General features: G+C 42.5%; 1 protein-coding gene across 2 annotated transcripts in view; it reads left to right on the plus strand.

Annotated features, from left to right (window-relative positions):
- Positions 1-16,352, plus strand: part of rev1 (REV1 DNA directed polymerase) — a 48,308-nt gene that overhangs the window by 17,946 nt on the left and 14,010 nt on the right. For both annotated transcript variants that reach the window (XM_066706924.1, XM_066706925.1), the window contains 6 exons: positions 4,405-4,471; positions 7,948-8,080; positions 10,463-10,631; positions 10,991-11,131; positions 11,655-12,286; positions 16,054-16,161. In XM_066706924.1, coding sequence (XP_066563021.1) covers positions 4,415-4,471; positions 7,948-8,080; positions 10,463-10,631; positions 10,991-11,131; positions 11,655-12,286; positions 16,054-16,161 — 1,240 coding nt within the window. In that variant the 5' untranslated portion in view covers positions 4,405-4,414. The remainder of the gene's footprint in view (positions 1-4,404; positions 4,472-7,947; positions 8,081-10,462; positions 10,632-10,990; positions 11,132-11,654; positions 12,287-16,053; positions 16,162-16,352) is intronic.

Here is a 16,352-nt window from a genome sequence, read left to right on the forward strand (position 1 = left end):
TCCCTGAATGCTAACATGGCCTTAGGTACAGCAGTCTAACTCTTCTGAATATGATTATTTTTTGTCTGCTATCGGGAGTGAATGAAATCCCCAGTCTCATGGTTTAATTATGAGAGATTTCCCCCCAGATTGCTGTAATGAAATTCTTAATTAATTTAATATAAAGAAGGAAAAAAAAAAAAAAAGAATAAATAAATAAATGCCACATCTAAATTGGTCTGGCTGGCGTCTCCTGCCAGATTCTATTGCAACATGGGAATGGAGAGGCAGGGGGGGTGGACACAGGTGTACTCCACGGAATGGGCACGGTTGGAATACTCTACATATGCCCTAAATCCAGAAGCATTCCCTCCTGACTGTTGTGAGCTTTCCAACTGATCTCTCTGAAAGATGCCCCAAGCCTTAAAACATGCAGCTTTATACCACACACTTCATAAAATGGTTGTTCCCGGGTGATTTCGCGGAGGACTGACGAAATAAGTGTATGCGAGATGTCATGTTCGTTCTTTTGTTAGAGCTAGATGATTCTGCTAGTGTTGGGTAAGAGCTGTTGTTTCCTTATACTGCGTCTTACCTCTCATTGGCCCTCCCTCCTTGGTGCTGTTGCCTTCAGTCTGCTACGAGGCTGTTTTCAGTCCCTCTCTCTCTGTGTGTGGGGCCCCTGCCTGTGTTTTTGGAACGGCAAAGCTCCAAAACTTCACTCCCACTGCAGTTACCAGCCTGCAGTCAGAGTTCTCCCCAAGCCTTTTCTGAGCTGACAAATGTAGCAGTTTGCGTTACCAAATGCTATGGATTTCATCATACCACAAATTAAATTCTTCAGACTGCATCATTTTTAAACTCCCAAAACACACGAAGCCCCTTGCATAAAAATATAATATACTAGTGTTAACCATTAGACTAGTCTTAATTTGACTGTTAGACTAGTCTACTGCAAGTTAGTCAGTTGCATAAAATTATAGCCTAAAAATTTAGCCTCCTTACCCCCAAGCTAACTTAGAATTTGTGTATCACACACACTCAGCTGTCCCGCCCACCGGCAGTCCACAAAATGGAGATTCCCCACAAAGATTTCAAAACCAACTCTGTGGTCCCTTTAGGTTTTGAGGGAGGTCCTTCACCAGTATGTGGATGTTTCCTCTTAAATGTTTCTTTTAGCATATTTTCATCATTTCTCCACGTATTTTACAGACCGCACACAAATTGGGTAGACACTGTTAACTTCTAATTTTATTTCATTATACGCCTTGTGTTTGAGTGTTAGTTCAAGTTTCAGAAAAGTTCCCCAAAAGTATATACATTTTTCTCCATTATATTCCAATAACTAGCACAGATTTTCAGTTACTGTGAACTAGGATTTTCGCTGTTTTAGAGAAGCGTCTGCCAGGTTTTGTTTTGTCTTAAAATTCCCATATTGTGTTCTGTGATTGACTGAATAAGAAAGACTATTTTATGCCACTGTTTCAACTGAGTTTATACAAAGACTAAGTCTTTATTTATTCATTTGTAGTTTTCTCTTTGTGCTGTAATGGTGCATCATAGGAAAACTAGTCAATTTAGACATCCATCCATCTTCGAAACTGCTTATCCTGGTGAGGGTCACGGGGAAGCCAGAGCCGATCCCTGCAGGCATATGGCACAAGGCAGGAATACACCCAGGATGGGACGCCAATCCATCGCTGGGCAATACACACAGAGAGACGCACACAGGACAATTTAGAGTGAACAGTTAATCTAATCTGCATGTCTTTGAACGGTGGGAGGAAACCGGAGTGCAATTTAGACATGAATTGAGTATTATCATTATCTGATTTAAAAGACAAACTCCCTGTCGTAGCCCAGAGTTACAGCAGAGTCAGAGTTGGCTTTGAAAAATCGCTTACATATTTTAGGTGTTTTGTAGCAGTGTTGTTTTTATGTCATACAAAAAAAAACATTGAAATGTAGCTTAAGCTGTTTTATATTTCTGTACATATGACAATGTGACAATAAACCTACCTGAAATAATTAGGCAACTGAAGTTTACAGAGTGAAAAAACATGCTGCCAAAGCAATCAAAATGTGTACCATTCATTGGCTCCTATCCGCCACTTGTTTCGTCATCCCTGAGGAGAGAGCGCTTGCAGAGTAGCTCGCCAGCCTGTCAGCTGAATCCCAGGGATGCGGTCGATGTGGTGACAGAGTTTGTAGTTATAAGCGCTGTGGAGGTTTGCATAGCTCTGCACAGAGGGCGTTTGAATCTCAAAGGCAACTTTACTTCAAGTTGGCATCAGTCAGACTGTGACTATCTCCCGTACCCACATCTTGTATCTCCCACTCTTTAATTTCCAAACCTTCCTCTGGTCTCTTAGTCCCTGACCAGGAGGTAGAGCGCCTCCTCCTTAGCATCTTACTCCCTTTGTTCTTTCAGGGTTAACCCCCCAGGAATTTTCTGTAGCAGACTGGCACACATTAGCAACCTGGCAGTGGCACATTGCAGCCAAAACAAAACTGAACATCTTTCTTTTGCTACAGATCATGCCTAGACAGTTGTGTGTGTCTTGAATTCTTATGTGCTGTAGTGCATTTACGATTTCCACTATGCAAACTCTCATCTGCTTAGTCATAGCTGGCATTGTGATTCGCCCATCACATTGTTTTCACTGTTTTACCCACCAGAGTGTTTCTCTATGTATCAAGACTGTTTTTAAGTCATTCGCAAATAGCTTTTTTCCTCTTTCTTTCTCCCACTTAAATCACAAGATGACCCCGCATCCATGCGTAGTGAAATCAGCAGAGAGACTTGTTTAGTCTTCTGTGGTGAACGGTGTAAAGCAGCAGAAGGCTGGTCATCGCAGTTCATGGTTTGCAAGGCAGAGAGATGAAAGGCAGCACCTACTGTTTTTTAATAGAGGAGATTTAAGGCAATGTAAGATGGTCAGAGATGGTGCAGTCCTAGTCTTTTTAAGGGGAGCTGGCTTTAGCACTGCAAAATAAGGGAGGTAGGAGAGGCAAATTGCCACTCAAATCATTTAACCTTTGACAGTAATTAGCTTGGTCTGGTAGTTTTTTTTTTTTTTTTTTTATGCTTAGAAGGGGTTTATTTTTTTTGGTTTGTTTGGATTTTTTTTTTTTTTTTTTTTTGAGAGCTACCAAGAGCTGTCTGTTTCCAAAGGCGACGCTGCACCGGTGACCTTTGTTGTAATGCGCGCAGCTCTCTCAGGAACACTCTACGTTATGGTGCCAAATGTTTACTGATCACTGCCCCTTGCTTTGACTTGGTTTGTCATTTCCATGTTGTGCTGCTAAGGCTCTTAATTCTGCCTGCTTTGTCCAGGTCTCAGTTTTTCCCAGTCTCAAAGTTGGCTTTTAACCTGAAAAGGATAAAATGTTCATTTAGCTTCTAGACTAAAGGGGTCCCAAGGGGTCTTAAATGGCAGTTACAATCTTGGTCTTGAAATCTGGAGTTTAGAAATTAATTTACATGAAGTGGATTTGTTTTGTCTCCCCATTTTATCTTTGGTAGAAACTAATCTAGTTGATAGTTTTTTAATGGACAGATTGGATTTTGCATGCTCTGTTCTTCTTATTTCAAGCCTGCCTGCAATCCACCAGTTAAAGGCGAAGCTGTGATAAGGAACACAGCATTCTTGAATTATTGTGCCTTGGCTGTGTGTGTGACCTCACATTATATCCTGCAGGATTGAAAAATCAGAACTCCCACACTCAGTTTCTGCTGCAGTATGTTATTCAAACGAATACTTCAATGAAATTGTATTTGCATGTTTCAAAACTATGCAGACTAATGAATGGACTTCCATGAACTTTACCTAAAATGTAACCACAGTTTGAAGCTAAACTCATTCCATCTCTCAGCATGGAGTAGCAGAAGCCCATCATTAAGAGTAGTGAAACATGGCGTTTACTCGTTTATCTAACCCTAACTTTTGTCTGAGTTCCTATTGGCTAATTTAGATGGCATGAGTGGCAGATTTGGCATAGGTTCATATTTTGGTATTGGCTGTGGTTAGGATACTAACTATTGTTAGGGGAATGACTGACTAATAGCTAGATCGCCCAACCCTAGCCAACACCACAGTATGAACCTGTCTGCTACTTGTTTTTGTCATCTCCATAGAAATGCACCCAAAACAAAACTGGAAGGCTACGTTTAGGAGGTAATGCATAGGTCTCACAGCAATTTGGGTCAGTCAGTCAGTCAACCTTGTCTGAACATTTCTTAAGTTCCCTACGCCCATGAAGCCAGAAGCATGTTGCTACATGTAACCTACAATAAATGCCTGAAAGAGTCCATCAATTGTCACCCAGCCTTATTTTAGAGCTGCCCAGTCCCACCTCCACAAGTGACATCTTGGCAATGTTTAAACTCCACTCACTCACCTTTTGCTTTTATTGTCTCCACAGATATTTCAGTATGAGTCGAGGTGGATGGAGGAAGAGAGCTAGTGACGATGACGGTTGGGGAAGCATGGTGTGTATTACTTTTATTATTTAATGCAACAAAAACTCTGGCTTGAGTGGTGAGGCCTGGTGGTTAAATACACAGGAGCACAATTCCTGGTGAACCCGTATAGTGATGTGATCTTTTTCAGCATTTCCCAAACCTTTTCCCCACTGCAGCCCAGCAATTTGTGGCATTAAAGTATCTCGGACCTCCACAATATGAATTAGACAACCAACACACACACATGCAAAAATAAAATGAAACTACCAATAAAATATGGATTTCTAATCATGTGGCTCACTATTGAAAAAATGTTGGACACCCCTGATGCAAGTAGTGCTGCTTGGCCTGGTGTCAAGTTCCCACTGGTTGCATAAGAAGAACCCGTCACCCTGTTTCTCTGTGTAACCATATGAAAGCTTTTGGAACTATTTGCTTATATTTTGATGGGGTTTTTTTTGTATGTGGATTTGAGATTAATATGAAATGGGTGCAGGATGCTACAGGCCGCAACCAAATATGCTACGGACCACTGTTTGGGAAGCACTGATCATGATTTACGAGCTTCTGGCTCTTACATATGCCTACACCAGGGGCATGTTAGCTTGAGTAAATTTGCTCTGACAATGCCATTGATATCACAGACCTCAGCCCTTTTTCTTCAGCAGTCAACCAGAGCCTGCAGCTTGCAAAGCCGTGTTTGCTTTACTGGCCTAAACAGAAACAGGAGAGAATGAGGCAAAACTAGGCAGGTCACGGAGGGAAATCGTGCAAAGCTGAGATGGAGAGGGGAAATGAGGGAGAGCCCAGAGACGCAAAAGGCCGCCAGGATTTGTAAACATCTCGGCAGAACGTGTGGTGTGTCGGGTCTGCGACCTCGTGAATGAGCTCGGTCAGGGCAACATGTCCCTGGCTTCACACAGACGTCAAGTGTTGAGTCCGTTTAACAAGACACGGGACATCTGTGTCTACTCCAAGGTGTCACTCACAATTAGAGATGAGTGCATCAGCTATTCAGAGATGAGATTCCCTGGAGGAGTTTGGAAGTGCTAACTGGTAATTTTTAGCGCTTTGAAACTGAAGTAGTGCTGCTTGGCTTGGTGTCAAGTTACCCCTGGTTGCAAAAGAGTCTCCCCCCCCATTTCTGGCAGAGGGCTATATATTAGAAGGCAAAAAGAGATATCGCTAGCAAGTTGGAAGTCAGAAATTATTTGTTTGTGCTCTGAGATGAATCTGAGAACTAACATTTCACTCCAGTATTTTTCAAGGTTACAGTGAGGGAATCAACTCCTTTTTACACTAGAAACATAATCTGCTGATACTCTTTGATGAAAGATACATATAGAAACGGTTTACACTGTACAGGAGTAATACATGTACAGTGAGGGGAAAAAAGTATTTGATCCCCTGCTGATTTTGTACGTTTGCCCACTGACAAAGAAATGATCAGTCTATAATTTTAAGGGTAGGTGTATTTTAACAGTGAGAGACAGAATAACAACAAAAAAATTCAGAAAAACGCATTTAAAAAAAGTTATAAATTGATTTGCATGTTAATGAGTGAAATAAGTATTTGACCCCTTCGACTTAGTACTTGGTGGCAAAACCCTTGTTGGCAATCACTGAGGTCAGACGTTTCTTGTAGTTGGCCACCAGGTTTGCACACATCTCGGGAGGGATTTTGTCCCACTCCTCTTTGCAGATCCTCTCCAAGTCATTAAGGTTTCGAGGCTGACATTTGGCAACTCGAACCTTCAGCTCCCTCCACAGATTTTCTATGGGATTAAGGTCTGGAGACTGGCTAGGCCACTCCAGGACCTTAATGTGCTTCTTCTTGAGCCACTCCTTTGTTGCCTTGGCTGTTTGTTTTGGGTCATTGTCATGCTGGAATACCCATCCACGACCCATTTTCAATGCCCTGGCTGAGGGAAGGAGGCTCTCACCCAAGATTTGATGGTACATGGCCCCGTCCATCGTCCCTTTGATGTGGTGCAGTTGTCCTGTCCCCTTAGCAGAAAAACACCCCCAAAGCATAATGTTTCCACCTCCATGTTTGACGGTGGGGATGGTGTTCTTGGGGTCATTCCTCCTCCTCCAAACACGGCGAGTTGAGTTGATGCCAAAGAGCTTGATTTTGGTCTCATCTGACCACAACACTTTCACCCAGTTCTCCTCTGAATCATTCAGATGTTCATTGGCAAACTTCAGATGGGCCTGTACATGTGCTTTCTTGAGCAGGGGGACCTTGCGGGCACTGCAGGATTTCAGTCCTTCACGGCGTAGTGTGTTACCAATTGTTTTCTTGGAGACTATGGTCCCAGCTGCCTTGAGATCATTAGCAAGATCCTCCCGTGTAGTTCTGGTCTGATTCCTCACCGTTCTCATGATCATTGAAACTCCACGAGGTGAGATCTTGCATGGAGCCCCAGACCGAGGGAGACTGACAGTTATTTTGTGTTTCTTCCATTTGCGAATAATCGCACCAACTGTGGTCACCTTCTCACCAAGCTGCTTGGCGATGGTCTTGTAGCCCATTCCAGCCTTGTGTACGTCTACAATCTTGTCCCTGACATCCTTGGACAGCTCTTTGATCATGGCCATGGTGGAGAGTTTGGAATCTGATTGATTGATTGCTTCTGTGGACAGGTGTCTTTTATACAGATAACGAGCTGAGATCTCAGCTCGTTACCTGTATAAAAGACACCTGGGAGCCAGAAATCTTGCTGATTGATAGGGGATCACATACATATTTCCCTCATTAACATGCAAATCAATTCATAACTTTTTTGAAATGCGTTTTTCTGTATTTTTTTGTTGTTATTCTGTATCTCACTGTTAAAATACACTACCATTAAAATTATAGACTGATCATTTCTTTGTCAGTGGGCAAACATACAAAATCAGCAGGGGATCAAATACTTTTTTCCCTCACTGTATGCTCGGATTTCAGTTTGTATTACAGCACATCAAATTAAGGTATAAAGCAAGAACTGAATGATGTACAGTTTAGTTTAGTTTTGAGTGCCTAAACTCTAAACATATTCTGATCACACCTTATCGACTGCCTCATAATTGAAGCATACAAAAACAGTGTTCTCTTCCTGAATGGGCTCAACTGGGGTTTCCTAAACCAAGGGGAAAAAAATCAAATGAGAAACTGACCAAGGCAGATAAGACAGACAGGGCTTCTTTAGTGTCTTCTGCTTACTGACTGGTTCCCCTTAGAAGTGCTTAAACTGACGGTTGCTATGGTGCTGGGCAATTGAGTTTTACTTCTGAAAAACTCCCTTTCAGTTCCTCTAGTCATGTAACACCCCCCCCCCCCTTTCCACTATCACTTATTTTTCAGGATAAGTGCACCAAGATTCCTTTATCTGAAACCCCACTACGGAGTGGTGTAATGGCAAATGAGTTACTAAGCCTTTTCTTTCTATTTGTACGGCCTGCCTTACTAATAAATGCTAACCACCCCTTTTGTTGTTGTTGTTGTTGTGGTTTAAAAGGGTGGGTATATGGCCGCCAAGGTCTGCAAACTAGAGGAGCAATTCAAACTCGATGCCCCTCGGCAGCAGCAGAAGGAAGGGACCTGCTCCAATATCTTCAGCGGCGTGGCGATTTACGTCAACGGTTACACTGGTGAGTCCCTGTTTCCTGGATGGCTCTTTGTGTTTCCCAGAATAATGCCCTGGCATTATATTAAACCTTTGCATCTGTGGTCAGCTGCCTGGCCCTGGAGAGTCCCACCACAGTTTTCTAGTTACCCAGAAATCACCTGTTTCTGCAGACTGGCAGGTATTGATCAGTTAAGCAAGTACAGTCGATTTGTGTGCCAAGGGAACTGCGATGCTTCTGTTTTTTATGCCTTTGTTCGCTATGATCTTTAAATGACAGAATTCATCACAGCGCAGCCTGCTTAACTGGTCAGAATGAAATATTTCCAAGTAGTTCTAAATTGATGCTTTGGAGGCTTGTTAAAACATCTCTGATTGGATCTATCTCAAAAAAACATCTCTTAAGCCAATGGGTGCTGCATTAAATGCAAAGGAGTCTGCAGAGCCATTGATGATGACTGGCCTGGTCTGGGACTACCTTTTTTTCAAACAATTTCATTACATTTTTATTTTTAATACCAAAGATAAGGAGAAACCTGCCTCTTAACAATATAAATTTTATGACTTAGTAGTCTGATGACAGATCTGCCATCCATGTGAGCCTCTCCTATTGGATCAATGGATGTATTCATGACAAACTTACCTGTGAATGTGCAAACGTGAGGGGCTGTTATTAATGTAACCTTTTCTACAGGTGCCTTCCTATTTACATGATACATGGTGACTTAAAAACAGTTTAGAGGTACTTTTCAAAATACGATTATGGGCACACATCAACAACTCCCATGTTTTTTGCATTCATTAGTTAATTCTTTCCTGTACGTCACTTAAAAGTCTTACTGGGAAACAAGATTCTCACGTAGTCATTTAGTGCTGGTTTAAAGTCTGCACTTGGCACAAGTTTGTTGTTTCCATTTCAAAACCGCTTTTAAAGGGCCCCCTGAACTTGGTCCGGCCTTCCTGTGTAACAGCCATCAATTAATCCCCCCACCCCCCTTACTTTTGTATAATATGACTGGGGGAAAAAAATCATTTGAAAGACACAAGCTGTTCCCTGGTTAGAAAAACAAACCTAGATATTACAAGAACACACAAGTAGTTGATGTCTAAGAGCTGGTTACAGACTGCCCTGAGTTGAACTGGACTGGAGTGAGTGTGTGAGGGTGAGGTGATAGATCACTTGCTCGCTCACTTGCTCCCTCGCCTCACTCTGCCTGGTTTCCTGTCTCATATCTGTGCTTTCCCACCACAGTCTCACTGTTATGCTGCAGAATCACAACCAGGCCCTGAACAAATACCATGACAGCTCCTTAACTGACTGCTTTAACTGGAGCTAAATTCTGGTTGGTCACTGGGCCTCGTGCATTATTGGTAGTGAGCCGAGGTGCATCTCGTGCAAGAGATTGAGAGCGAGTGAGACCTTGCAGACCTGCATTTGGGGTAATCCAATGGACTTAACTTCTGTGAGTCTGTAGAGGAATTTGGGGTGTGTTTCTGGAGACAACCACTTAGGGAATGAGTTTAGCGCTCTCTCTTGTGTTCCCTTGACAGTGGCGAGGACTGGGAATGGGCAGGGTAGAGGGAGAGAGAGAGATTTGATGTGGGTCTTGGGTGGAGTATGTCTGTGTGGATATATATAGATATAAAATAAATGTCTGAATATCATCCTGTTAGCATCTTAACATAGATTTTATAAGTGGACTAAGCAACTATTACACCTGATAATTGACCATGAAATTAAACATAAAACCGACTGCTCTGTTTAGAGAAATCTAATAAGGCCATGAAGCCATTTTAATAAAAAAGACTGAAATTATTCAGATTTTTGTTAGTCATTTTCAATCAAATCAAATCTATCAAGAAGAAAGACAAAGGTTTACCAAAAGCTCCATACCACATGGTTTATGACCCCCTTCCTCAATATATGGGTAGGGAGAGAGAGTGTACTGGGAAGTTCTTTGTGTGGAGAGTGGTCTGTGCTGTGTAATGGGGCTTGTAAGAGGAGGCAAAGGCATCAGCAAGCTTGGCTTCATGTTGCCCGAGAGGCGTCCTGGGAAAACGTGAAGCATGGCCCTGTCTATGCTCCTAAAGTATTTTTGTTAATGTTGTTTTTACAGTGTTTGAGCATACCTAAGCAAAAACAAACAAAAAAAACAGCTATACATCCGCTCCCTGCCTGTTTTTATTCCCTTACGTCACACAAGAGCTAAACGTAAGAACTTCTGTGAACGACTCTACAAACACTTTTTGACCACCATCTTTTTCAGGGTGTGAGATCCTGAACTTTGACCCAAAGGGAGCGTTAAAGTTGTAGAAGGGGTGTTTTTTTAGACCATGTCTGAGAGCTATGGAGCTCTGTGTCTACGTGTCTCAAAGTACTGTGTTTGTGTTTGTGCCTGCCATCCAGACCCCACAGCGGATGAACTGCGCAGGCTGATGATGCTCCACGGAGGCCAGTTCCACATGTACTACTCCCGCTCCAAAACCACGCACATCATCGCCACCAACCTGCCCAACACCAAGATCAAGGAGCTCAAGGGGGAGAAGGTAGTACGGCCTGAGTGGATCACAGACAGGTCAGTTTGGCCCACTGTGCTCTTCAGGTTCAAATCAGTTAATTTGCATTGCTTCTCAGGTACGTTTAGGAATATTTTGGCCTCTTCTTCGCTGTTGTGGTCGCAGCGTTACCAGTTACCAATCCAGTTTATACACTTGCTTCCTTGTAAGCCTTTTAGCTGATTTAGCAAAAGGCTGAGGGGCCTGGGGTTAATGGAATAGGTCATGAACAGGTGATTTTGACCCAGCTGAATTGGTAGAAGGTGGGATTACAAGGCCTGACCTGGATGAATGAGGCCCAATACAGTCTTGAAAGGATTTTTTTTTGAGGGCTTGCTGCATTTTAACCTGTTTCCATGGATTATATTTGTGTTTCTAGCATAAAGGCTGGACACCTTCTCTCATACCTCCAGTATCAGCTGTATGCCAAGCAGAAGGGCCTAAGCTTCAGCAAGGCCTGCTTATTTGGGGAGCCCTCGGCGGGGCCCAGCCATTCTCACAAGGAGCTGGAGGGCCGGGTGTAAGTAGTGTGACTGATGCGTTCTCTCTTCTTTCTCATCCCTTCATCTACAGGTGATTTAGAAACCTCTGAAGTCAGAGTGTACCAATCCAGGTGTTATTTGGCCTACAGGTTTTATTTTTAGTTTTTTTTTTTTTTTTAGTTTTTTTTTTAAATATTTAGGTAAGATGTGAAAGCCAACAGGACATTAGATTTAAACAAGCCATGTCACTTAGGAAACAAAAGCCTTTACTGAAATGAAGCCTGCACTGCTTGCTTATATTGTCAAGCTGTACACAGAACACACACAGTCGCAGTGTCCCTTTGTCTCCATTCAGGCACGTTTCATGATGATAATTACCAAAGCTGAGCTGCAATGAAAGCAGCAGTGAGTTGGCAAGCCTCCAGCAGAATAAGTATTGATTTCCACATTGGAAAGAAAACGTGCTGAGGCCTTTGTGTGTTTTTTTACATTTTATTTTTTACTTTCTTTATGAGGGTGTTGAGAATTAGCCTTGTGAAGGGAGTGCTTCTGTTTTTTCAGGAACGGGTTGAGGAATATTCCTGATCTGGTGCGCGACCTGCAGGTTAACGGGCTGGTGGGCGAGGAGTCCCATGAACTGGGCCACCCCGGGCCACCTTCCCCATCCCTGGACCGAAAACCCAGGGAGCCGCCACCTACCCTCACCAACGGCCATGCACACCCCCCGAACGGTGCCTTAAAACCCCAGGAACTCTCTCCATGCCCGGGCAGGGCTCAGGCCCACTCGCAGGCCGCCCCTCGGCTGCCTGTTACGGACTCCGATGTGGACTTCAGAGACGGGTGCGGGGGGGCGATGCTAAGGCCACCCGGCCCGTTACCTTTGCGCAGTCCCGTCAGACTCAACGGCTCTTGCCATCCTGGCATTCAGGGCCCTTTGCACGCTAAAAGCCCTTCAGAACTTCCTTCCTCCAGGAAACCAGCGTCCCCAGGGGGGCTGCCCAAGCCCACCGAGCCCAACTTCATATCAGACTTCTACTCGCACTCCCGACTGCACCACATATCCACCTGGAAGTGTGAGTTCACAGACTTTGTCAACATGCTGCAGAGGAGGAACAGCGGCATCTTCCCTGGGAAGGAGAAACTGAGACGCCAGAGGCCAACCAGGACCTCCGACCCAGGAAACTCGAGTACAGGCAAGGGCAGCGGGTTTGGACACACCTGTCGTAAATTCAGAAAAATCTTATGAAGCCATATGCATTTAAAATAATTTTAGACCCATGTATTTTAATTTTTATTTATCAAGGTTTGCTTTTAATTGCAGTTAGAAGGGCTGAAATGGACAGCAGAGGTAAATAACGTTAAAGATGGCCACAAAGATGGGCATATAAATGAACTGTGAAACCGTATGCGTTTCACAGTTCAATTAGCATAAAAATATTGTGACACTGCAGGAAGGTCTAGATAAATCTCCTAAGACCTGGCTAACACAACTTGGCACCCCTACTATTTTGGTTAGTTTGTTTCTTGTTTTTCTTTCACTTTCATTTAGCATCTTTTGTATTTTGTATACTGGTCACAAAATCTATAAATCCATAGAATCCAACATATTTTAGTTATGTGTAAAATATTGCTATGCTGGTATAAACACTGTATAAACAGTCTGAGCCACAGTGGCCCATAAAATTAGTCTATCTGAAATATCAGCAGATCAGCCAATAGCATAAGATACTGTATTGACGCAGATCCCAGTTGCATTAAAGGGCAGGTTCACTGTATTTTCTGTCACCTTTAATGGGTTAAAAAGTATCTATTAATCTTATTTAATCTTTAAAATCTGTGTTGTTCCACTTGCCAATGGATTTGAGACAGAATGTTGTAAAATGTTGTGACATGATTTAACTGTTGGTAGCATAAGGTATTGTTTTACTAGCCAAAAGATTAATTGTAAATGTGCAATGTTGTTTTAATGTAAAAGCTTTAAAATGTGAATTTAAGCAAGTGTAGAAACCTCCCCTTTAATCCCAGGGGCTGAATAGGCTACTTTTTCAGAGACTAATTTTACGTGACACCGGCAAAGCTGCTCTGCGGTGCGCTTTGGCTCTTGGCAGCAGTGTGATGAAATCGGTGCTTAACTCCAAAACACATCACTGAGGGTCTGGAAGACTAGACACACAAACACAGTAAATGTAAACTATCACACATTTGTCCTTATATATGAAGAACAGAAGGAGGGTGTATTAGCAATTTGCAATTGTTATCAAACTGCAGACATTAAGGTTAAGGTTAAAAATGTTAAAACTAGTGGTATTGGGCACTGTTTTTCGTTTTGCATTATGAAAATCTGGAGGCCGTTGCACTCTGGATCCGATGTGTCATTTGTAGTCAGTCATCCAAATAGTTGTCTGTCAAGGACTTTGCTTGTTGGATCCGTTAAAACCACACCAGGTACATAGCCTTTCCCGCTTCTTTCACTGGTATTTGTCTCACAAGCTACCGCCACTCTTTCTTTACCTCCTCAACAACAATGTTATGTTTAAAAAAAAAAAACTACACCTCACCATAAAGACACTAATGCAGATTGCATGCTTCAACATTAAACTATTAATATTTGTAAATAATATAAATCAAGGTTTTGTTGTCTCTGTGCTTTCTAGAAGAATTCTAGCTACATCAATAGGTACCATTCGTGTCGAGCTCCTCCGCAATAGCTTGCCATATATTGTCTTTTCTTCTCCATGTCCTTGTAGTCTGTATTTGCTATGTTCTTTGTGGTTCTTTGTGGTTAGACTCACAGATGATAAGCTTTTCCAGAGCCATGATGGACACAAACGAAGTGCATCAATCCATGTTTTCCTGTCAATTTTCATTGGTCAATTTAATTTTGAACACATGTAAAATTGGATTGAATCGAACTCATTTCGACTCGAAAATACACACTCAGTGTGCAAGGTGAGATAGGAATGCACACACTATTTTTCTCGTCATGCACTTAAAAAACAGACGCATCATCAGAGTTTAACAGTCATGTTAATGTTATTTCTCCTGAGCTTTCCGCAAGGGGTTAATGGGAAAGAATTTCCCTCCTCAATTAAAGAACAGCTGTTTGCAGTTGTACCCAAGTGGAGCTGTGCTAAGTCGCCTATTAAATTTCTCCCAAGTGTAAAGTTGCATGAGATGTGTGCTTACAGCTTTCATTGAAAGAGGTGTGGCAGATCTTGTTTGCAGTGTTGGTGCTGTAGCAAATACACTTTACCAAAATTGTTCTGCAATAATAGTGACCGAGTACAGTCAACTTAGCAAATGCTAGAGTGCCATTTGGGTCCAGCTGAGCTTTCAGTGTCTTAATGCAATCCTTACCTGAGCTTTCTCCAAATGTTGAACAGCTGATAATAATGAAATAAACCAATGATGTTTAATTAAATACTTTACAGCTCAGCTGGAACACAAACCTGGAGACACACTGGGTACTCCAGGACTTGGGTTGAGAACTGCTGGCAGGCATTCCTAAACACTTTTTTTCCTTTCTTTGATAATTTACACTGCGTGCAGTGAGTACAAAGTCTTCCCTGTTACTCCAAGCACACCCCCACAACTTTTGTCATTTTGCTGCCTCAATTAGCGCATACCTTCATTCATAAATTGCATCCGTACTATAGCTGTGCTATGCAAATGTCAACGGTAAGCTGCCTCATCTAGTTTTAATATATGTGGGTTTAGGAGGAATGAGTGTAGTCCAACACACTCGTCATCACTCAAGAAGACAGATGTCAGGCTGTGCACAAACCAGAAACCCGGCTTCCCTGCTTCTCTGTGGGGCTTGACCATTTAAAAAACATTGTCATGGATATTTGCTGGGGAGTGATTACACAGGAGAGCTTAGACAAGAAAAATGTATTTAAAGAACTGAGAACTTGCTGAATTATTCAGCATTTGTTAAATCATGTGCATTTGTCTAGTTTGTGCTGGCATCTTATCTCATCAGTGTCTTCTCAGTACAGCAGTTGGCTGTGCAGGATACCTGTAGATATGGTTGGAGTTGACTGCATTTAATTTGATTTTCATTTCTTGCAGATGGATATAAACATTTACTTTTTTCATCCTTCTGCAATATCTAAACACGTACATTTTTATCAGACGGATCCAGTTTCCGTTTCTGATAAATATCGCTCGACCAAACAATGCATAATTTTCACTATTTAACAGCTTCAGAACCTATACAATCCATCCATTTGATACAGTGACAGGCTCAGACACCACTGATTTCTCTTGTGTTCAATGGTTAGAGGCAGCCAATAGAGTTTGAGGTAGTCAGTGCAGCCAGCTTCTTAACTGGGTATTTTGTTCCCATAGTAGGTCAAGTCTTGGTATGTTCTTAATACAACAAACCTGCAAAACTGGGTGATCCTTGTCTTCATTTCAGAGATTTGGTATTAGAAATCAATAGGTGTTATTAAAATACCATAATAAATTCAAGTGACCAAATGTTGTGTATTTATTAGGACCTTCTTACTGTGTATTGAAATCACTAGACAATGCTGGAAAACAATGTTACATATTGGCGATTTAAACTGATATTAGTTGTACCGTTATCCCCAAAACAATTCATTCAAACCTTCTGAATTATAGAAGCTGGGGCTGATATTTGTCAACAAATACTAAGTTTTCCTGGCTTCAAGTCCCTATCCACATGGAAAGCACTTGAGACACTATGGGAGCATGGGGAGATCAAACTGGCGGTGGCTAAATCCAGAGCAGGTTACAAAACTTGGCTTCAGTTTTAGTTTCAACTTTGATTAGGTGATCAATCAATCAAAATCCACTCCGCAGTGGATGACAGTGGGTTCAGTTGTCTTTTTTTCTTTTGGGGGGGGGGGGGGGGTTGATTTTTGTTCTGGAATCTTTGACAGGGCATTGTGTATGCTTATAGTGAGTGTACTCTTGTGCCTGACTGCCCCCCCAGGTGCCCCCAGCCCAGCGGCCCCTCTCCGCCGTCAGAGCTGCATTTTGCACGTAGACATGGACTGCTTCTTCGTCTCGGTAGGAATCCGACATAGACCTGACCTGAAAGGTGAGGCTGCTCCCCCCCCTCTCTCTGTCTGTCTCTCCCTCTCTCTGTGTGTGTGACTGTATCAGTCATTGCCAAATTACTGCTTCTACCTTATTTACTTTATTTTCTTGTTGACCTACTTGCCTTCCATCGATTTGAGCTGAAATGAAAGCTCTTACCATCAAAATTTGCACTGGGGGGCAAAAGTAAGA

Source organism: Amia ocellicauda, chromosome 6, assembly GCF_036373705.1.
Source record: "Amia ocellicauda isolate fAmiCal2 chromosome 6, fAmiCal2.hap1, whole genome shotgun sequence".
NCBI lineage: Eukaryota > Metazoa > Chordata > Actinopteri > Amiiformes > Amiidae > Amia > Amia ocellicauda.